Consider the following 23,422-nt stretch of genomic DNA (forward strand, 5'->3'; position numbering starts at 1 on the left):
GCGCCTCGTTGGCCTCATGTTTTTTCGTTACCCCGGTGAGATTTTCGCTCCCCTTCAGTGTCCGTTTTCTAAGTTGTGTCTAAGTCATAGACATTTTTTCTGGCGGCGCCTCGTTGGCCTCATGTTACCCAAGCGGGTGATTGCATCGTAGTCCATGAAATTTCGCTCAAGGGGATTAAAAAGACCCTCGTAGTCATACATGTTTTTCGTTACCCCAGTGACCCATGCACAGGCATTGCTAATGGTCAATGACATCACTAGCTAGCAGCTCAGCATTCCTGCACAGGCACGATCAAGGGGATTAAACAGTCGGTCTATGAGTCGTGTGTTTTGTGTTACAACAGTGACCCTGAAACCTAATGTAAAATAGCATCATCTCTAGACTATTTTAAATTTCATATTTACTTCCAACCATCGGCCATTGCATGTATCAAAAGGGGGAGCAACACAGAGTAAGAACTAACACGTATCTCAGCGTTCTCGCATTGTTACCAAACCAGTATTACCTAGGTCTATTTCCTAAATTTAAAACTTATCCAATTTATACCCATTGTTTCGTGTTCTGTCTCGTGTTTATAGTATTAATATCCCCCTTTGACATGTCCATTCAGTCACACCTCTATCATGTCGCTCCTATTTCCTCGCCTTTCTAGATAATGCAATTTAAGCTTTGTCAATCTGTCTTCAAGGATTGCTTATTGACCACGGAAAATAAAAATGAAAACCCACTATCATCCATTTGTATGAAAACAGTCCCCTGCCAGGCGAGGTGACTTCAATGCAATTTCAGTAGTAATCCAATATTGCTGCATAAAGACATGAATATATATATATATATATACATATATATATATATATATATATATATATATATATATATATATATATATATATATATATATATATATATATATATATATATATATATATATATATATATATATATATATATTAGTATATTTTGGTAGCAGTCTTTCCTGTAGACATATATTATTAAATATGACCGAAAAAGTAAGATTAATAATTCTAACACGAATTTTCTCAATCTTTCGTACATTTCTTTTCACTGTTGGAGGTAAATAAAAAGTCAATTCTCCAAAATTCATTTTTATTTCTAGTCTGACGCGATACGAGCGCGTTTCGTAAAACTTATTACATTTTCAAAGACTTTAGTTTACAAATACACAACTGAATAGAACTTACGCATCTCCGATTTTATATCTACATTTGAGTGAGGTGGATGGGGTGAGGTGGCATTAATAGGGTATTAATTTCATCAACACAAGACAGAACAAGAGGTGGCATTAATAGGGTATTAATTTCATCAACACAAGACAGAACACGAAACAATGGGTATTGAATAGAAGTGTTTGTAGAAAGCCTATTGGTCCATATTTCTTGATGCTTCTATATTGGAGTGGAGTCTTGAGGTGGGTAGAATATAGTTGTGCATTAATTGGCTGTTGATTGCTGGTGTTGACTTCTTGATGTGTAGTGCCTCACAAACGTCAAGCCACCTGCTATCGCTGTATCTATCGATGATTTCTGTGTTGTTTACTAGGATTTCTCTGGCGATGGATTGGTTGTGGGAAGAGATTATATGTTCCTTAATGGAGCCCTGTTGCTTATGCATTGTTAAACGCCTAGAAAGAGATGTTGTTGTCTTGCCTATATACTGGTTTTTTTGGAGCTTACAGTCCCCAAGAGGGCATTTGAAGGCATAGACGACGTTAGTCTCTTTTAAAGCGTTCTGTTTTGTGTCTGGAGAGTTTCTCATTAGTAGGCTGGCCGTTTTTCTGGTTTTATAGTAAATCGTCAGTTGTATCCTCTGATTTTTGTCTGTAGGGATAACGTTTCTATTAACAATATCTTTCAGGACCCTTTCCTCCGTTTTATGAGCTGTGGAAAAGAAGTTCCTGTAAAATAGTCTAATAGGGGGTATAGGTGTTGTGTTAGTTGTCTCTTAATAATAATAATAATAATAATAATAATAATAATAATTTTTATTTAGGCAAAGGTACATACATAAAGAGATTTTACAAAGTTTGTTGGCTTTATAGATAGAGCTAGTACATACAATGCCTAAAGCCACTATTACGCAAAGCGTTTCGGGCAGGAAAAAACACTACTGACTAAAGCTTAAAACTAATGGGTAAAAAGAAAAAAATGCGTTGAGTACAAATAAAAATAGAGGTAAAAGAGGGGGGAACATTGTTGAAAAAACAGCACAAATACAATTACAAATTATTACAGAAAATTACATTAAAACAGCGTTGATTTGAAAAACAAAAAAAAACAAAAAACATACATGGGTTGACAATAGAGAGGTAAGGTAGGTTACAGGGAATTTATTAGGTATAGCTTCGTTTTTAACTTAAACTGGTTGAGAGAGGTACTGTCTTTAACATGGTTGGGAAGGTCATTCCACATCCTGGGCCCCTTGATTTGTAGAGCATTTCTGGTTTGATTAAGTCGTACTCTAGGAATATCAAAACTGTATTTATTTCTGGTGTGGTGCTCATGGGTTCTGTTACAACCTTCTATGAAGCTTTTGAGATCAGGATTGGCATTACAATTTAGCGTTTTGTATATGTATAATACACATGAGTGAATGTGCAGTGACTTAATGTCTAACATATTCAGAGATTTGAGTAGGGGTACCGAGTGATGTCTGGGGCCAGAGTTGGATATTGTCCTAATAGCAGCTTTGTGTTGAGTAATTAGAGGACGTAAGTGATTTTGGGTAGTAGAGCCCCAAGCACAAATACCATAGTTGAGATATGGATAGATAAGGGAGTAATAGAGAGTCACCAGGGCAGGGCGTGGTACATAATATCTGATCTTAGAAAGAATGCCCACAGTTTTTGAAACTTTTTTTGATATGTTTAGAATGTGTCCCTGGAAATTCAGCTTGTGCTCAATGAGAATGCCAAGGAATTTGCCATCTAATTTGTTACAAATTTGGGTATTGTTTATTTTGAGATTTATTTGATTAGAGGATTTATTGCCAAACAGAATATAGAAAGTTTTGTCAATGTTAAGGGTGAGTTTGTTGGCAGTTAGCCACAGATGGACTTTATTTAGCTCAGTATTTACTGTGGCATTTAGAGCAAGGGGATCAGGACTGGAGTAAATGAAGGTTGTGTCGTCAGCAAATAGGATTGGTTTGAGGTGTTGGGAGGCATTTGGAAGGTCATTAATGTAGATGAGAAAGAGGAGAGGGCCAAGTATGCTGCCCTGGGGAACACCAATGTTGATGAGTAGGGTGGGCGAAATTGTATTATTCACAGAAACACATTGGAGCCTGTCAGTAAGGTAGGATTTGAGGTATTGTAGGGAGTGTCCTCTGACACCATAATGATGTAATTTAAGAAGAAGGTTTTGGTGGTTGACAGTATCGAAAGCTTTACGCAGGTCCACAAATAACCCAACAGGGAACTCATTTTTATCAAGAGCTGTATGAATCGAGTTAAGCATACTAATAAGTGCATCGTTAGTGCTTTTTTTGGGCCTGAAGCCATACTGGCAAGGGCTAAGTATATTGAGTTTGGCTAGATATGAGTAAAGCTGCTTATAGATTAGTTTTTCAAAAAATTTTGACAAGTTAGGCAGGATTGATATAGGTCTGTAGTTGTTAACATCTGTGAGATCACCACATTTGTGGACAGGCGTTACTCTTGCTTTTTTTTAGAATATCTGGAAAGGTTTGGAGTTCAAGTGACTTGTTGAAGAGCAAAGCAATAGCAGGGGCTAAAGATCTGGAGGCTTTTTTGTAAATTAAAGTTGGTATCTCCTCAAGGGCACCAGACTTGGTTTTAAGGGAAAGGATTATTTCATTGACGTCAATGGAATTAATAGGCTTTAGGTACAGAGACTGGGGATAGTTCCCTGTAAGATAGTCCTTAATGTCAGTACTGGAAGATGGAATATCATTAGCAAGGGATGAACCAATGGAAGAGAAGAACCTATTGAACTCAATAGCAGAATCAGAGGCTGAAAGCTGACCATCGTTATTAGACAGGAGAGTCGGTTTGTTATTTAAAGACTTTTTTGATCCCAATATTTGTGAAATTGTTCTCCAAGTTTGTTTAATGTTGCTCTTTTTTTGGTAAATTTATCTTCGTAGTATTTAGTTTTGGCTCGTCTAATTATCTTAGATAGCAATAATGAGTAATTCTTTGAGAATTCTTTGGAGACAATCCCTAACCTATACTTTTTCTCAAGGTCATGTTTTTTATTAATAGATTTAAGTATTCCCTTTGTAAGCCAGGGATTGTTAAGCCTTTTGGTTGTGACTTGTTTTGTAAGCATAGGACAGTGGGTATTATAAAGGCTAAGAGTTATTTGAAGAAAAGATTGAACTGCTAGGTTGATGTCCTCTATGTTACCTAACTCGGACTCCCAGTTGACATTATCAGTAGCAGTTATAAAATTGTCTATAGCAGTTTCATTGTGTAGTCTAAAACGTATCTCTCTTGACTCAAGAGGTGGTTTGCTAATGTTAGTTAAGAGAAATGTGGGGTAATGGTCTGTAGTGCTATCGGTGATTATACCTGAAGTAAGCGGAGAGGTTATATTTGTCCAGATGTGATCAAGAGTCGTGGCAGTGCTATCAGTGATTCTAGTAGGTCTAGTGATTAAGGGTATGAGGAAGCAGGAATTCATACAGTTGAGGAAGATAACAGCAGTAGGGTGTTCTGGCTCGCAGAGGTCAATATTAAAGTCCCCTGCAATAATTAGGTGGTTTTTGTTCAGTCTGTTATCAAGTATTAGATTTCTAAGGTTTGAGTTGAATTCGGACACATCAGTGTTAGGAATTCTATAAACTGCACCCACAGACAGGATAGACTCGGCACCCTTGACTCTGAAGCTGGCGAAGATATACTCCCCATAGCAGTCTCTAGTTCTAATTTCTTTTAAGCATGTTAGTTCTTGGTGGTAGTAAAGAGCAGTGCCACCACCTCTCTGAAGTTGACGACAGTTGTGGATTGCTGAGTAGTTAGGTATGTTAAAGAGTTGAGTAGTATCATCTTTCAACCATGTTTCAGTAAGTATAATAAAAGAGAAATTGTTGTCAATAGCTTCAATCAAGGCACTAACATCATCGAAGTGTTTGCCTAGGGATCTAACGTTCAAATTGATTACAGAGATATTGTGACTATGAGTTAATACATTGTTTACATCATGTGCTGCAAAATATCTGCAATTTAGATCATTAAAGTGATTATTGTCATAGATAGTGGATAAGAGGTTAAGTTCTGGGTCTATACTTGACTGCATAAAAAAAGCTGATTGCAGGAAAAACAAGAAAAACAAAAAGAAATAAATGTACACAATACTGTACCAAACAAACACAAAAGGGGCTTACAGGGGTACAATGGAGTATGGCTAGGCTAGGAAACCTAGGTAATGAATGAGATTAAAGAAAAAAACATATAAACATGGACTATACAAAACACAAGATATAGATATACAAAACAAAAATATAAACAAGACTAAGCAATACCAAAAAAATTGAGCAAAAATGAAAAATGAGGTAGATTGCTTACAGGTACTCTCAGGTACACTGTAAGTAACAATAGACAGAAAATATATATCAATATAGAAAAGAATGTCACAATACAATAAGATAACAATTACATGAACAGATGAAAAACAAATCTGCTGTAAAATAGGAAGTAATTATAGCAAAACACAACAATATAATAATATAACAATACAATAAGAGCTTACAAAGTATTGAGTCTGCTAAATTAGAGAATAATTATGGCAAGACACAACAATAAATGCAAGTAAACAAGGAATTGAAACAATTAGAGGTGGAATTAAGGTCACTAGATAGCCATGGAGGATACACAAGTTTGGTGGAGAGAACAAAAAATCAGTAGAGACTGTCAAGATGAATATATAAAAAAATTTGACAAATGATAATTGTAAAGTAAAATAATCTTAAAGATAATAAATTTTATTAAGCTTAGTTTTAACTTATAATTAGTATGAACTTAATTAAAAGAACAAAAATGAGATCAATAATTGATTTCAATAAATGACATAGATCAATACAAATAAATTTAAAATATAAATGGAATAGGGTAAGATTAGATTTAAGAGTAAAATTTTACAATGAAACTGAGGTAGATGCTTGCATAAGTGCATGGAGACTTGATGGATTAATTAGGAAATTATAGGAATAGGAGAACATCAGGAAAATGGTAAGGCAGAGACAGCACCTTAGACAAAGTTAGATTAAGTTAGGTTAGGCTCAGGCACTGAAAGAGTTAATTTAAGTACTGGCATTGGTCGGGTTCAGGTTTTCAGATATACCACAATCACTTAGGAAGGCCAGGAGTTGTTGGTCACATTTTATTTCATATCTTTTTCCTGTAGCTTCTTTCTTCGCAAAAATCGTACCATTCCTTGTGTAGCACTGCTTGATAAGACCAAGGTTTTGTTTGCGAACTTGGCGCAGCCTGTAGAGGAGGGATCCACGCTGCTTAGTAAGACACTCATTTATATAGAGGTTGGTTTTTTGCTTAGCAGCTGTTTGCATGAGGTCAAACTTCGCAGAGGGATTTGCAAGTTTGATGAGCATTCTCCTACTGTTACGGGGATTGTTTTTATCTATCCTAATAGCCGATTTGATTTGAACATTGAGACTGATCTTTGAATTAATTAGGGTGTTGGCTATGTTACAGCAATCCTCACCTTGTTGTTCAACAGGTAGATCAGTAGAGCTAATTATCAGGGAGTCATGAAGTTGTTGTTGCTCTTGGTCATCTTCGGAAGCCGCCTGGTGAGTCTGAAGGAGATTGATCTGTTTTTCCAGCTTTTTAAGGAGGTCACTTTGAGCTGAGAGGGTTTCTTCGGCCTGAATCTTACGTATTTGATCCATTGCACCATTTGCAACAGTTTGTATGTTGAGAATTTCTTGGTTGTTGTTCATCGACGATTCAAGGAGGCGGTCTATGGTTTGTTGTTGTCGGGTGACTGTGTCTTGGAGGGCCAAAATAGCTTCTGATTGCATTTTCACAAGGTTGTGCAGTTTCTGGAGCCATGGATTACTTCGGAGAGGTTTGAAGTTTAAACAGGGAGCCATAGATTGAGTGAATTCTAAAGCTAGAGATCCGAGGTGAGTTGAAGGGGGGGAGTGAGGAGGGGGAGCAGATGCTGTGTTTACAAACATCGGCGAGGGTTGCGGCGTTGCCAGTGTTTCATTCAGAGCTCTAGGAGTAATGGAACCAGAGCGAGAGGCACCCCTACCTTGCTTGTTGTTATGTTTGGGCATGTTTTCGACGAATAGATTCTTGGTAGCGTTTCTAATGGTAGATACTTGGTGAATTATAGTAGGGATGACTAGCGTATTGGGAACACTTGGCAGAAGGGTCGTAGAAAGGCAGGCGAAAATTCGTTAATTTTGGTTGATTTCTGTTGAGGTTCACTGTGAGTTATGTCATATTAAGTCTCCATGCACTTAACTCGTGCTGGGCAGCAGTTAGGCCATGCAACGTTGAGTGGAGACGAAATTAAACACGAAATTTCAGCAGCTGTGACGGAGCCGGTACCACCGCCAGCGTTTCCCGCCGTTGATCCAACGAAAGTCAAAGCCTTCAGAGGTTGCATGGCGTTTCACTTTCCTTCTTATGATGTCTTCGACGAAACCATTGGAGAAGCCGTTGTTGACTAGGACCTGCCTTACCCTACAGAGTTCTTCGCCGACTTGCTTCCATTCTGAGCTGTGGCTGAGAGCACGGTCGACATATGCGTTAACAACACTTCTCTTGTACTTATATATATATATATATATATATATATATATATATATATATATATATATATATATGTATATATATATATATATGTATATATATATGTATATATATATATAATATATATATATATATACATATATATATATATTCATGTCTATATATATATTCATGTCTATATATATATATATATATATATATATATATATATATATATATATATATATATATATATATATATATATATATATATATATATATATATATATATATATATATATATATTATTAAATATGACCGAAAAAGTAAGATTAATAATTCTAACACGAATTTTCTCAATCTTTCGTACATTTCTTTTCACTGTTGGAGGTATTTCAAAAATCAATTCTCCAAAATTCATTTTTATTTCTAGTCTGACGCGACACGAGCGCGTTTCGTAAAACTTATTACATTTTCAAAGACTTTAGTTTACAAATACACAACTGAATAGAACTTAAACATCTCCGATTTTGTTTATATCTACATTTGAGTGAGGTGGATGGGGTGAGGTGGCATTAATAGGGTATTAATTTCATCAACACAAGACAGAACACGAAATAATGGGTATTGAAATGGAAGTGATTGTAGAAAGCCTATTGGTCCATATTTCTTGATGCTTCTATATTGGAGCGGAGTCTTGAGGTGGGTAGAATATAGTTGTGCATTAATTGGCTGTTGATTGCTGGTGTTGACTTCTTAATGTGTAATGCCTCGCAAACGTCTAGCCGCCTGCTATCGCTGTATCTATCGATGATTTCTGTGTTGTTTACTAGGATTTCTCTGGCGATGGTTTGGTTGTGGGAAGAGATTATATGTTCCTTAATGGAGCCCTGTTGTTTATGCATCGTTAAACGCCTAGAAAGAGATGTTGTTGTCTTGCCTATATACTGGGTTTTTTGGAGCTTACAGTCCCCAAGCGGGCATTTGAAGGCATAGATGACGTTGGTCTCTTTTAAAGCGTTCTGCTTTGTGTCTGGAGAGTTTCTCATGAGTAGGCTGGCCGTTTTTTCTGGTTTTATAGTAAATCGTCAGTTGTATCCTCTGATTTTTGTCTGTAGGGATAACGTTTCTATTAACAATATCTTTCAGGACCCTTTCCTCTGTTTTATGAGCTGTGGAAAAGAAGTTCCTGTAAAATAGTCTAATAGGGGGTATAGGTGTTGTGTTAGTTGTCTCTTCAGAGGTTGCATGGCGTTTCACTTTCCTTCTTATGATGTCTTCGACGAAACCATTGGAGAAGCCGTTGTTGACTAGGACCTGCCTTACCCTACAGAGTTCTTCGTCGACTTGCTTCCATTCTGAGCTGTGGCTTAGAGCACGGTCGACATATGCGTTAACAACACCGTGTCGACCGTGCTCTAAGCCACAGCTCAGAATGGAAGCAAGTCGACAAAGAACTCTGTAGGGTAATCCACGGCCCTTGTGGATTTGTTCAAGCAACAAGTCTCCAGTAATTATCAATAGTTTGTTACTAGTCTTGTGAACAATTTACAGCACCGCATGTTCACAACAACCATGAAAGGCTCTCAAACTTCTGAAACTCGAAGTATGTATATATCACTGCTAAGTGAAATGTGTGTCCTTGAAAAAGACTTCTGGCCTAAGGAAATACCACCTAATTACATAGATAGTGAAATATTATCTCTCTGTAAGAGGTTCAATTTTTCTTCTTACTCTTCACTAAATGCCTTTAGATGTGGAGGATCCTGGACGCCGCATCCCCCAATATTTACACCCATTACTGAGCTGTTTACAAGTTATTCCTATTAGTACTGCTGAGTGTGAGAGGAAATTCACTCACATGAACCTGATAATAACAACAAGCTCAAGAACTCTCATAAATCATGTATCAGCACTTATGTTTGTTAAACTACATGGACCTCCTCTAGTTCAGTGGAATCCTGAGCCATATATATTTTGTGAGCACTGTTTTAACTTCTTAAATTGATAAATACATGACATGTTTTTTTCTTTATTTTTTTGGTAATTATATTTTATGATAATTAGTGAGTATAAACACGAAATACTTAATCGTGTGACATGTATAGAAACAGGATAGGAAATTACAGGCTTTTGTCAGGCCCACCAGACCTCCGGCACCTATAAAATTGACACTGCACCCCTAGACTGTTGGGGGACACATGATCAGGCGTGACATGGTTGGGATACATGGTCATGCACAACACATGATCAGGCGTGACACAGTGTTGAAATAGTTGTGTTCATCGTGTCCATGAAAGCTTGGGCAAAGTTATGATCCAAGAAGCGAGTGGAGAAGGCGATGGTAACATCAAGGCGGCCGTGGAGGGAGTGCACATATAAGGTCATGAAGCTGTTCATGGCTCGTATAGACGCCTTCCTCGTCAGCTTGGTCACCTTCACACACTCTCCAACACCTGTGAACATGCTGGTCACATCACCCAAATTGGATATAGTGCAATATCTGTCCGGTGCCTCCACCGATTGGAAATGGTCATCAATATTTTCAGATATAGATTTGTTCATTAACATTAGTGCCACATTTTTCAGTGGGTAACGATCATTCAGTTGGGACTGAAATTGCTTGTGAAATTCCCTCACCGTAGGCCAGAAATTTGACATGAGGTCTTGAGAGGTTTTGAAGGCAATCCTGAAGCCAAATAAGGGAATATGATTGCCAAGAATGTCAGAGGTGTCACCTTGGTAATATCTGCGTATGTTTACATCATGGCCGGCCCGGAACATCAGGTCAGGAGGCAACTGACAGCGGCCTTTAACAAGGGCTATGAAGGTGGCATTGATGACACCCACCAGACCACAGTGAAGGGTCACTCTCTCTGACTTACACTTTTGACGGAAAAGCTGGGATATATCTTTGTCAAAGTGAGTATTAACAAAGGAGGTTTTTACATCAGTAGTTCCTGAAGCAGGAAAGGCGTCCAGTAGCAGAGGCCGACAGTCAGCGCCCTCCGCCAGCGATCTTGTGACCTTCTCCCTTAGTTCTGGATCCTCCAGTAACTTTCTCTCCTCTTCTTGGTAAAGTTTTTGTGAGAGTTCATTGCCGAGGTGTCGGCCGAACTGGACCTCGTCATCAACTGGCCGGCCTGCAACAACGTCGTCCAGGATGGAATGCAACATATTGCAGATTTTACTGTTGGTGAAGCCATCGGCTAATTCATGATGGACACCAAACAGGAGGGCGTACCTATGGCAGAGAGCCGGATCTTGATTGGTGGAAGGTTGTGTCGCAGGCAGAGCGAGGAGCCTCACACGCCACAAGGGGCCGTCGGCAGTGTTGAAGTGGCCACGAGTGAGCTCCTCCTCCACCTCTTCCAGTCCAGCTCCCTCAACAGTCTATTGAGAAGCGTCCACACTCAGTCTAACCAGTTTAAGCTCTAGTGACAATAATAATTATTACACTACCTCAGGATGTCTTATACTACACATTTATTGTCTACGGTCGTAGTGTCAATAGCTGTTTGGATTCATATTTACTTCACTTGAACACAGTATAAATAATTAAATTACAATATGAAAACTTATATGTTTCTCACATACTTGATGCACAAGTTAGAAATAAAGTAGTTAACTAACAAAATTACAAAATAGTTACAACAGGAAAGAGTATTTACAATGCTAGCAGAGAGCAGCAGAGGTGCAACTATAGCAGGAGGTACCTTAAAGTCAATGATGCAGTGTTCCATCTGACGCTGCCACAGTTGACCCTCCCGCAGCCGCAGACACACCCGCAGCAGCCCGACCTTCCTGCAACAGCACGCCAACACTCAACCCTTCAACACCACTGTACAAATGCAACTGTCTTCCTCAACACAAAGAAGGACTTGATCCGAGCACCAAGGTGTACACAGCTCACACATTTTGTATTAAGACACCCTCACTGTCTCACAGTGGTCCAAACACCCTCAGTGTCTCACAGTGGTCCCAACACCCTCAGTGTCTCACAGTGGTCCCAACACCCTCAGTGTCTTACAGTGGTCCCAACACCCTCAGTGTCTTACAGTGGTCCCAACACCCTCAGTGTCTTACAGTGGTCCCAACACCCTCAGTGTCTCACAGTGGTCCCAACACCCTCACTGTCTTACAGTGGTCCCAACACCCTCAGTGTCTTACAGTGGCCCCAACACCCTCACTGTCTCACAGTGGTCCCAACACCCTCACTGTCTTACAGTGGTCCCAACACCCTCAGTGTCTTACAGTGGTCCCAACACCCTCAGTGTCTCACAGTGGTCCCAACACCTTCAGTGTCTTACAGTGGTCCCAACACCCTCAGTGTCTTACAGTGGTCCCAACACCCTCAGTGTCTCACAGTGGTCCCAACACCCTCAGTGTCTTACAGTGGTCCCAACACCCTCAGTGTCTCACAGTGGTCCCAACACCCTCAGTGTCTCACAGTGGTCCCAACACCCTCAGTGTCTTACAGTGGTCCCAACACCCTCAGTGTCTCACAGTGGTCCCAACACCCTCAGTGTCTTACAGTGGTCCCAACACCCTCAGTGTCTCACAGTGGTCCCAACACCCTCAGTGTCTCACAGTGGTCCCAACACCCTCAGTGTCTTACAGTGGTCCCAACACCCTCAGTGTCTCACAGTGGTCCCAACACACTCGGTTTTAATTATGTAAAACAAGGTTACAAAGCAATAACGGAAATTTGCGAATTAATTGAACAAAAAAAAACTGTAATGTAAGAAATGAATGATGCAAAAAGTCATGCAATGGAACAAAACCAGTGGTATAAAACATTCAAGTAATACGACAAATCAATGGTACAAAACAGTCATTTAATGCAACAAATCAATAATTCATTCAGAAAATCAATAATGTATTCAGTAAATCAATGGTGCAATACAATCATATCATGCAACAAATCATTGTTTAAAACAATCATATTATGCAATAAATATATGGTTCAGTCATGTCATGCAACAAATCAACAAAACATTCATCTTATGCAACAAATCATGTTATGCAAAAAAATCATGTCATGCAACAAATCAGTGGTCAAAATAATCGTGTCATGCGAAATAATCATGTCAAGCAACAAATCATGCCATGCAACAAATCATGTCATGCAACAAATCATGCCATGCAACAAATCATACATGCAACAAATCATGCCATGCAACAAATCATGTCATGCAACAAATCATGCCATGCAACAAATCATGTCATGCAACAAATCATGTCATGCAACAAATCATGCCATGCAACAAATCATGTCATGCAACAAATCATACATGCAACAAATCATGCCATGCAACAAATCATGTCATGCAACAAATCATGTCATGCAACAAATCATGTCATGCAACAAATCATGTCATGCAACAAATCATACATGCAACAAATCATGTCATGCAACAAATCATACATGCAACAAATCATGCCATGCAACAAATCATGTCATGCAACAAATCATACATGCAACAAATCATGTCAAGCAACAAATCATGCCATGCAACAAATCATGTCATGCAACAAATCATGTCATGCAACAAATCATACCATGCAACAAGTCATGTCATGCAACAAATCATGCCATGCAACAAATCATGTCATGCAACAAATCATGTCATGCAACAAATCATGCCATGCAACAAATCATGTCATGCAACAAATCATGTCATGCAACAAATCATACCATGCAACAAGTCATGTCATGCAACAAATCATGCCATGCAACAAATCATACCATGCAACAAATCATACCATGCAACAAATCATGTCATGCAACAAATCATGCCATGCAACAAATCATGTCATGCAACAAATCATGTCATGCAACAAATCATGCCATGCAACAAATCATGTCATGCAACAAGTCATGGCATGCAACAAATCATGTCATGCAACAAATCATGCCATGCAACAAGTCATGTCATGCAACAAATCATGTCATGCAACAAATCATGCCATGCAACAAGTCATGTCATGCAACAAATCATGTCATGCAACAAGTCATGTCATGCAACAAATCATGTCATGCAACAAATCATGCCATGCAACAAATCATGACATGCAACAAATCATGTCATGCAACAAATCATACATGCAACAAATCATGCCATGCAACAAATCATGTCATACAACAAATCATGTCATGCAACAAATCATACCATGCAACAAATCATGACATGCAACAAATCATACCATGCAACAAATCATGGCATGCAACAAATCATACCATGCAACAAATCATGTCATGCAACAAATCATGGCATGCAACAAATCATACCATGCAACAAATCATGTCATGCAACAAATCATACATGCAACAAATCATGCCATGCAACAAATCATGCCATGCAACAAATCATACCATGCAACAAATCATGGCATGCAACAAATCATACCATGCAACAAATCATGTCATGCAACAAATCATACATGCAACAAATCATGCCATGCAACAAATCATGCCATGCAACAAATCATGCCATGCAACAAATCATGTCATGCAACAAATCATGTCATGCAACAAATCATGCCATGCAACAAATCATGTCGTGCAACAAATCATGCCATGCAACAAATCATGTCATGCAACAAATCATGTCATGCAACAAATCATACATGCAACAAATCATGCCATGCAACAAATCATGTCATGCAACAAATCATGTCATGCAACAAATCATGCCATGCAACAAATCATGTCATGCAACAAGTCATGTCATGCAACAAATCATGTCATGCAACAAATCATGCCATGCAACAAGTCATGTCATGCAACAAATCATGTCATGCAACAAATCATGCCATGCAACAAATCATGCCATGCAACAAGTCATGTCATGCAACAAATCATGTCATGCAACAAATCATGTCATGCAACAAATCATACATGCAACAAATCATGCCATGCAACAAATCATACATGCAACAAATCATGCCATGCAACAAATCATGCCATGCAACAAATCATGTCATGCAACAAATCATGTCATGCAACAAATCATGCCATGCAACAAATCATGTCGTGCAACAAATCATGCCATGCAACAAATCATGCCATGCAACAAATCATGCCATGCAACAAATCATGCCATGCAACAAATCATGTCATGCAACAAATCATGTCATGCAACAAATCATGTCGTGCAACAAATCATGCCATGCAACAAATCATGTCATGCAACAAATCATGTCGTGCAACAAATCATGTCATGCAACAAATCATGTCGTGCAACAAATCATGTCATGCAACAAATCATGTCATGCAACAAATCATGTCGTGCAACAAATCATGTCATGCAACAAATCATGTCATGCAACAAATCATGTCGTGCAACAAATCATGTCATGCAACAAGTCATGTCATGCAACAAGTCATGTCATGCAACAAGTCAGTAGTGCAAAACAAATCATGTCATGCAACATTTCATACCATGCAACAAATCATGTCATGCAACAAATCATGTCATGCAACTAATCATGTCATGCAACATTTCATACCATGCAACAAATCATGTCATGCAACAAATCATGTCATGCAACAAGTCAGTAGTGCAAAACAAATCATGTCATGCAACATTTCATACCATGCAACAAATCATGTCATGCAACAAATCATGTCATGCAACAAGTCAGTAGTGCAAAACAAATCATGCCATGCAACAAATCATGCTATGCAACAAATCATGACATGCAACAAATCATGTCATGCAACAAATCATGTCATGCAACAAATCATGCCATGCAACAAATCATGCCATGCAACAAATCATGTCATGCAACAAATCATAACATGCAACAAATCATACCATGCAACAAATCATACCATGCAACAAATCATACCATGCAACAAATCATACCATGCAACAAATCATGCCATGCAACAAATCATGCCATGCAACAAATCATGCCATGCAACAAATCATGCCATGCAACAAATCATACCATGCAACAAATCATGCCATGCAACAAATCATACCATGCAACAAATCATGCCATGCAACAAATCATACCATGCAACAAATCATACCATGCAACAAATCATACCATGCAACAAATCATGTCATGCAACAAATCATACCATGCAACAAATCATGCCATGCAACAAATCATGCCATGCAACAAATCATGCCATGCAACAAATCATACCATGCAACAAATCATGCCATGCAACAAATCATGCCATGCAACAAATCATGCCATGCAACAAGAAGGATATCCCTCAGATGTTCATTATACATACAAGAGTTTACAATCTTGTAAAGCCACTAGTACGCGTAGCGTTTCGGGCAGGTCCTTAACCCTAATTTCCCCGCAAAACGACCCCGCCGAATCGTTTAACAACCAGGCACCCATTCACTGCTGGGTGAACAGAGGCAACAGTTTAGGATTGGAGCCCAGTCAATCCTCCTCGGCCAGGATTCGAACCCAAGGCAAGGCGCTTGCGAAACGCCAGGCGAGTATCGTACCACTGCGCCACGGAGACTGTTATCAAACGCTCACATCATTCCTTGCATTGGTCTTTTCTCTCGCTTCTCTTCAATTACCTTCCAGCATCGACTTCATGATAAGAAAAAGCTTCAGATGGTTCCACAGATTTTCATTTAGGAGATAAAAGTATTTAGAAATTTACAGACTTATAAATGATGGAAAATATCCCTTACAGTTGACACCTTTGTCAGGAAGACGATGGCTGGCGAGGAACAATAGTGTAGAACGACTGTTAGATCAGTGGGATTTTTGAGCAACTCATTACCAAATCGCTTCTTCCTTTTGTGATCAATATACTGCAAGGCAACTATTTTAACTGTACTCTGATCCTGCCAATAAGTTATATTTCACATTTCTCAAACTAATCCTAAATCATTTTGAAAGGATGAATTTACTTTATCACAAATATAAAGCAGATCAGTGTAGCCTTCACACTGACTTAGAAAACTTCACTCTTAGAAGGACCGAGCATCCTGATTATGCAAAGCTTCATGTTCATTTGAACTTCAATTTCATTTGCAGGCGATGAGTCACAATAACGTGGCTGAAGTATGTTGACCAGACCACACACTAGAAATTGAAGGGACGACGACGTTTCGGTCCGTCCTGGACCATTCTCAAGTCGATTGTGTCGACTTGAGAATCACAATCGACTTGAGAATGGTCCAGGACGGACCGAAACGTCGTCGTCCCTTCAATTTCTAGTGTGTGGTCTGGTCTTCAATTTCATTTATCTGCCCCTGGAGAAAGTGGACTTTGGTTATTAATTTTCTACACCTCAAGCCACTAACAGACAAAAACAAATGATATTAACCAGGAAAAGCTTCAAAATGTGCAAGAAACATACCATAAATTTTTAGTGAAGGCTTGCAAAGGCTTCTCGTATTCCTAGTAATGATGAAACTTTCAAAATGGTGATTATTTTTTTAAAGGTGAAAACACTTGTTGCTCCTCATTTGAACCACCTCATGTAAGTGATAAAATATGAGTCTGTAATATACAAGAACAAGGTTGTGGATGTAGACGAAGATGGTCTTGATAATCTTCAACTGTGAAGACATTGAGCGACTCTACACCTATTATGCTACATGCAGCAAATATTGCTAAGTTATCCTATTATCACTTTTTGTATTATACATGCAGTGGTAATATTAATACAACCATTAAAAACATGTAGTGTTTCTCTGTATTAAAATATATTTTAATGTAATATTTGTAATGTTAATATTATTTGTATAATAATATTTGTATAATATTGTATATAGTATAATTAATATTTGTATAAATAATATTTATATAATTAATAATTAATATTTAATAATTAGTATAATTAATATATGTATATAGTATAATTAATATTTGTATAATAATATTTGTAATGTTTTAATGTAAACATACACATAACTAAGAAAGTCTCTAAAACAGTTGGGATACTCTCCAAAATCAGATATTATGTACCGAACTCTGCTCTCATCTCTCTATATTATGCGCTAATCTATCCCTATCTTAATTATGTTATCTGTGCATGGGGGTCTACCACTGCAAACCACCTCAAGTCCATCATCACCCAGCAAAAATCTGCTATTAGGATAATAACAAATTCTGCTTTCAGACAACACTCAGCCCCCTTGTTTAACTCCCTAAACATGCTAAATATAATCTCACTCCATAAATTCTCTTGTGTCAACTACATTTACAAAACCCTGTTCTTAAATGCAAATCCTGCTCTGAAACTCTCCCTGGACAGATGTAATAGGACCCATTATCACCACACCAGAAATAAATATCTCTTTGATATCCCCAGAGTCAAACTTAATCTGTGTAAACACACTATGCAAATAAAGGGACCCAGTCTATGGAACTCACTCCCTAATGAATTGAAAAGCTGTCCAACTTTAGCGTCATTCAAAAACAAAACTAAAAAGTACCTAATTTCATCTTCATAGTTTTTTACATTGTTGCTTTAAAATTGCACTGCATCTATTGTTACCTAATATCCTAATCTTTATGTACCCAATCCAAACATCTTTACCATTGTGATCATTGCTGTCTTATATGTGCTGTCAATCTGCTGTATAGTGCCTATTAATCTTGTTTAAATTACCAATCAAGCTGTCAATGTAATCAATCAGAGCTTTAATATACCAATGTGCTTTAATATACTTACTAATCTCTCCCATCTCATTTTTTTTCTTGCAATGTATCTGTTATCATTTTATTAATTCTGCTAGAATTTACCTACATAAAATTATCTGTTAGATTAAGGATCTGCCCGAAACGCCGCGCGTACTAGTGGCTTTACAAGATTGTAAATACCATGCTATGTATTCTCGCAAACCCAATGTACCTTCTTGTATATAAATAAATAAATAAATATTACTTTGAAAACCGTATGAAAACAATCTGAAACAAAATATCGGGCTCCTTTAATTACAAATTCGCTACTTTTAGACCATTCTAAATGGTCTAAAAGTGGTCTCCATTACCATTTGCTAATGGTAATTGAGACACTCCATTACACTCCAGAAATCATTGTTGCATGGATGACCTCTACCACATTCTACTACATTCTATCACAACTTCTACCACATTCTTCCACACTCTACTACTTCTACCACATTCTATCACAACTTCTACCACATACTTCCACACTCTACTACTTCTACTACATTCTATCACAACTTCTACCACATACTTCCACACTCTACTACTTCTACTACATTCTATCACAACTTCTACCACATACTTCCACATTCTATCACAACTTCTACCACATACTTCCACATTCTATCACAACTTCTACCACATACTTCCACATTCTATCACATACTTCCTCGCTATTTCGCCTTGCTTTCGGATGCATCACCCAATTCTCTGTTGTATTGTGTGTGTATTTGTCCCTGGCAAGACAAGTCTGGTGGGTGTGCACAGGTGCTGGCTCTTCCCACCTGTAGAGGTGAGTGAGGGTAGAGATGAGAGCACTCTGGTGGAGAGGTTTGTGAGAGGAGAGGTGGAGAGTGTAGCAGGTGAGGAAGGTCCCGTGCTGGTGTGCTGCCGCCAAGGTCTCCGCGTCACTAGAGGCCGCATGCAGCCACAAGTCCTCCTGCCCGCTCATCATCGCGCCACTTCCTCTCCCTACGGCCTACACTATTTTCTGATGGGGAGAAAAGAGTAACAAAACAGCGTTGAATGTGATGAAACGACATTTTCTGGTTGAGCCCCAGGAAGCTCCCTGAAGTTATCAGACTAACATGTGTTTACTAGTTGTGTTTACTAGTTGTGTTTTTACGGGGGTTGAGCTTTGCTCTTTCGGCCCGCCTCTCAACTGTCAATCAACTGTTTACTAACTACTTTTTTTTTCCACACCACACACACACACACACACACCCCAGGAAGCAGCCCGTGACAGCTGACTAACTCCCAGGTACCTATTTACTGCTAGGTAACAGGGGCACTTAGGGTGAAAGAAACTTTGCCCATTTGTTTCTGCCTCGTGCGGGAATCGAACCCGCGCCACAGAATTACGAGTCCTGCGCGCTATCCACCAGGCTACGAGGCCCCTATATGTGCCATATTAGTTTTGTGCAATCAGTCCTTGGAGTTGGAGTGCCTACCAGGGGCGCACGAACCAGAACCTGGCCCACTCAGAGAGGTGCAGGGAGCAATAGCCATATGAACTCTCTATATTTAAGAACATAAAAATAAAGTATAGACCCAGAACTAAACCTCTTACCAGTATATATGACAATCATCACTTTAATGATCAAAATTGCAGATATTTTACAGCACATGATGTAAACAATGTATTAACACATAATCACAATATCTCTGTAATTAACTTGAATGTAAGATCACTTAGCAAACACTTTGATGATGTTAGTGCCTTGATTCAAACTGTTGACAACAAATTCTCTTTTGTTACACTTACTGAAACGTGGTTAAAAGAGGATAATCCTCAACTCTTTAACATGCCTAACTACTCAGCAATTCACAACTGTCGACCAATTCAGAGAGGTGGTGGCACTGCTCTTTACTACCACCAAGAACTAACATGCTTAAAAGTAATTAGAACTAGAGACTCCTGTGGGGAGTATATCTTTGCCAGTTTCAGAGCCAAGGGTGCTGAGTCTGTCCTGACTGTGGGTGCAGTCTATAGAATTCCTAACACTGATGTGTCCGAATTCAACTCTAACCTTAGAAATCTAATACTAGATAACAGACTGAACAAAAACCTTTTAGTTATCGCAGGGGACATTAATATTGACCTCTGCGAGCCTGAAAACCTTCCTACAGTTTCCTCAACTGTATGAATTCCTGCTTCCTCATACCCTTAATCACTAGACCTACTGGAATCACTGATAGTAATGCCACTGCTCTTGACCACATCTGGACTAACATAAGCTCTCCACTTCAGGGATAATCATTGATAGGACCGCAGACCTTTACCCATCATTTCTCCTAACCAACATTAATATACCACCTCTAGATACAAGGAAGATAAGCTTTAAGCTGCACAATGAAACTTCTATAAGCAACTTTATTGCTGCTGCTGCTAATATCAACTGGGAGGCTGAATTAGGTGACATAGTGAACATCAACCTAGCAGTGCAAACATTTCTTCAGAAAACTCTGAACCATTATAACTCCCACTGTCCAATGCTAACGAAACAAGCTACATATCCCCAGGGTCAAACTTAATCTGTGTAAACACTCTATGCAAATTAAGGGACCTAGTCTATGGAACTCACTCCCTAGTGAATTGAAAAGCTGTCAAACTTTCGCCTCATTTAAAAGCAAAGCCAAAAAGTACCTAATTTCATCTTCGTAGTTTCCTACACTGAGCTTTAAATTTGCTCTGTATCTAATGTTACCCAATCTCCCAATCTTTATATACTTAATCCAAACAACTTTATCATTGCTGCCTTCTTTTATGTGCTAGCCATATGCTGTATTGTGCCTGCTAAGTTTTGTTAAACTACCATTCAAGCTGTCACTGCAATCATTCTCAGCTACCTATGTGCTTTAATATACCTACAATTTTTCTCTCATCTTTTATTTTTTTTCATGCTATATAACTGTTAGCATTTATATAAATTTTGCAAGTATTTACCTACTTATAAGTTTCTTAGATTATGGACCTGCCCGAAACGCTGCGCGTACTAGTGGCTTTACAAGAATGTAATTACTATGCTATGTATCCTCACAATCCCAATGTACCTTCTTGTATATTTATAAATAAATAAATAAATAAATAAATAAATAAATACATATATAAATAATAGGTTAAACACTCCATGGCTTACAAAGAGTATATTTAAATCTATTAATAAAAAAACATGACCTTGAAAAGAAGTATAGGTTAGGAGTCGTCTCCAAAGTGTACCACTACGGGCTCACCATAGCCCGTGCTACTTTGGATTTTTTGTTCCAGGTAGCGAATCTTTAACAACAACAACAACAACTCCAAAGTGAGTTATCAAATAGATCCCTTAAAAGTGTTATTAGACGAGAACTCCTGGATGAATTTGAAGAAAGTAGAACAGTGCAAACTGGAACTAGCAGGTCCATTGTTCATCACAATGAAATGTGTGAAGTAAAACATGTGTATGGGGCAAGTAACAAAGTCAGTAGACTAACAGATGTTGTCACAGCTCGTATAAGACTTGGCTACAAGTATCTCTGGCAGTTCGGCTTGTATTGGGATCTAGATGAAGTAAAGTGTAAAGTGTGTGGACAAAGACAGGGACACACACTCGAGCACTATATCTTGGATTGTAGTAAAATTGAGCCTTTTAGAGATAAATCTAAGCTCACTCTGTATGATATGGCAACCTATCTTATTACCATGGATAAATTACCTGAAATCCTGGCACTGTACCCACATTTCGCTTCCAGTAGATGAACGACATATGAGATCCTATCTATAACCACCCAATCCTACTCATAAACATGTCCAACCCACGCTTGAAACAATCGAGGGACCCCACCTCCACCACGTTACACGGTAATTGGGTTCCACAAATCAACAACCCTGTTACCAAACCAGTGTTTACCCAAGTCTTTCCTATAACTAAACTTATCCAATTTATACACATTGTTTCGTGAACAAATCCACAAGGGCCATTGTTTCGTGTTCTGTCTTTCGTTGATACTTTTAATACCCTATTAATATCCCCTTTGTTATGTCCATTCATCTACTTGTAAACCTCTATCATGTCACACCTAACTCTTCGCCTTTCCAGGGAATGCAATTTAAGCTTTGTTAATTTTTCTTCATATGAAAGATTTCTAATTTGGGTACCCTCGAGCCCAACGGGGATTTACAGGGCCCGTAGGATATATAAGCCCTGTCGAACGCCAGGACTGGGACCATCTGGTCACCACTTGGTCCGGGAGACATCTCCCGTCACGCAGGGTGCAGTCGCGCCTCCACAGATCTCCAGTATCAGCTCTTGATACTGGTAATGGCTCAAAAGGGCCACCACGTACGGGCTATTCATGCCCGTGCCACCTCTTGGGTGGCTTAATCTTCATCAATCAATCAATCACCAGGACTGGGGGCCAGTGCTGGGGCCAGCTAAGCCGGTAAGCCCTGTCTGCATGCAGGCAAACTGGCAACCGGCGTCGCCGTGAAACCTCGGGGCAACAGAGGACTACCAAACACAACCTAGGCTAACCGAATGGGAAGCTAGGCTAACCTCCTCCGACAACAAACGAGAATGTGCTAAAACAAATAAAAAAAACAAAACAAGCAAGACACACACAGACTAACCGGTCCCCAGAGAGAAACCTTGCATGGCTGTCGCTGATGCAAACTGTGCCGGCCGCAGTGTACCCCCATCCAGCACAAACCCATTCCCCCTACCCGGGGCAAGACAGGAAGCCCGAGACCCCCGGCGAACCCGAAGGTTGCGAGAACAACACCAAGTAATGACGGCCTCTAATGGGAGTGAGACCCGGACGACCCAGGGAAGGTAACCCCTGAATCGCATGGGAAGTACTTACCGGAACCTAGGAAAGGGAACCCTAGGTGCATGCAGCCCAGTAGACTTACAAGAACACCTGGCAACCACACAAAGAGCCGGGAAAGCCACAAACGCTAAGCAAGAGAAAGCTTGAAGCCAGAGAGGACCTCCGGCACCTGGCACATCAGTCGACGAACTGGTGGTGGTGCG

General features: G+C 39.1%; 2 protein-coding genes across 3 annotated transcripts in view; one reads left to right on the forward strand and one right to left on the reverse strand.

Annotated features, from left to right (window-relative positions):
* Window positions 1-23,422, forward strand: part of LOC123753850 (uncharacterized) — a 490,864-nt gene that overhangs the window by 411,623 nt on the left and 55,819 nt on the right. The window lies entirely within an intron of this gene.
* Window positions 9,951-23,422, reverse strand: part of LOC123753897 (uncharacterized) — a 36,374-nt gene continuing 22,902 nt past the window's right edge. Inside the window, exons 1-4 of one of the 2 annotated variants that reach the window (XM_069321564.1) lie at window positions 23,253-23,410; window positions 19,196-19,401; window positions 11,462-11,549; window positions 9,951-11,138 (exon numbers count right to left, since the gene is read on the reverse strand). In XM_069321564.1, the coding sequence (XP_069177665.1) occupies window positions 9,996-11,138; window positions 11,462-11,549; window positions 19,196-19,365 (1,401 nt within the window). In that variant the 5' untranslated portion in view covers window positions 19,366-19,401; window positions 23,253-23,410 and the 3' untranslated portion in view covers window positions 9,951-9,995. Of the gene's footprint in view, window positions 11,139-11,461; window positions 11,550-19,195; window positions 19,402-23,252; window positions 23,411-23,422 lie in introns of those variants that run through there. The other variant, XM_069321639.1, reaches the window with a different exon arrangement.

This window comes from Procambarus clarkii, chromosome 1, assembly GCF_040958095.1.
Source record: "Procambarus clarkii isolate CNS0578487 chromosome 1, FALCON_Pclarkii_2.0, whole genome shotgun sequence".
Taxonomy (NCBI): domain Eukaryota; kingdom Metazoa; phylum Arthropoda; class Malacostraca; order Decapoda; family Cambaridae; genus Procambarus; species Procambarus clarkii.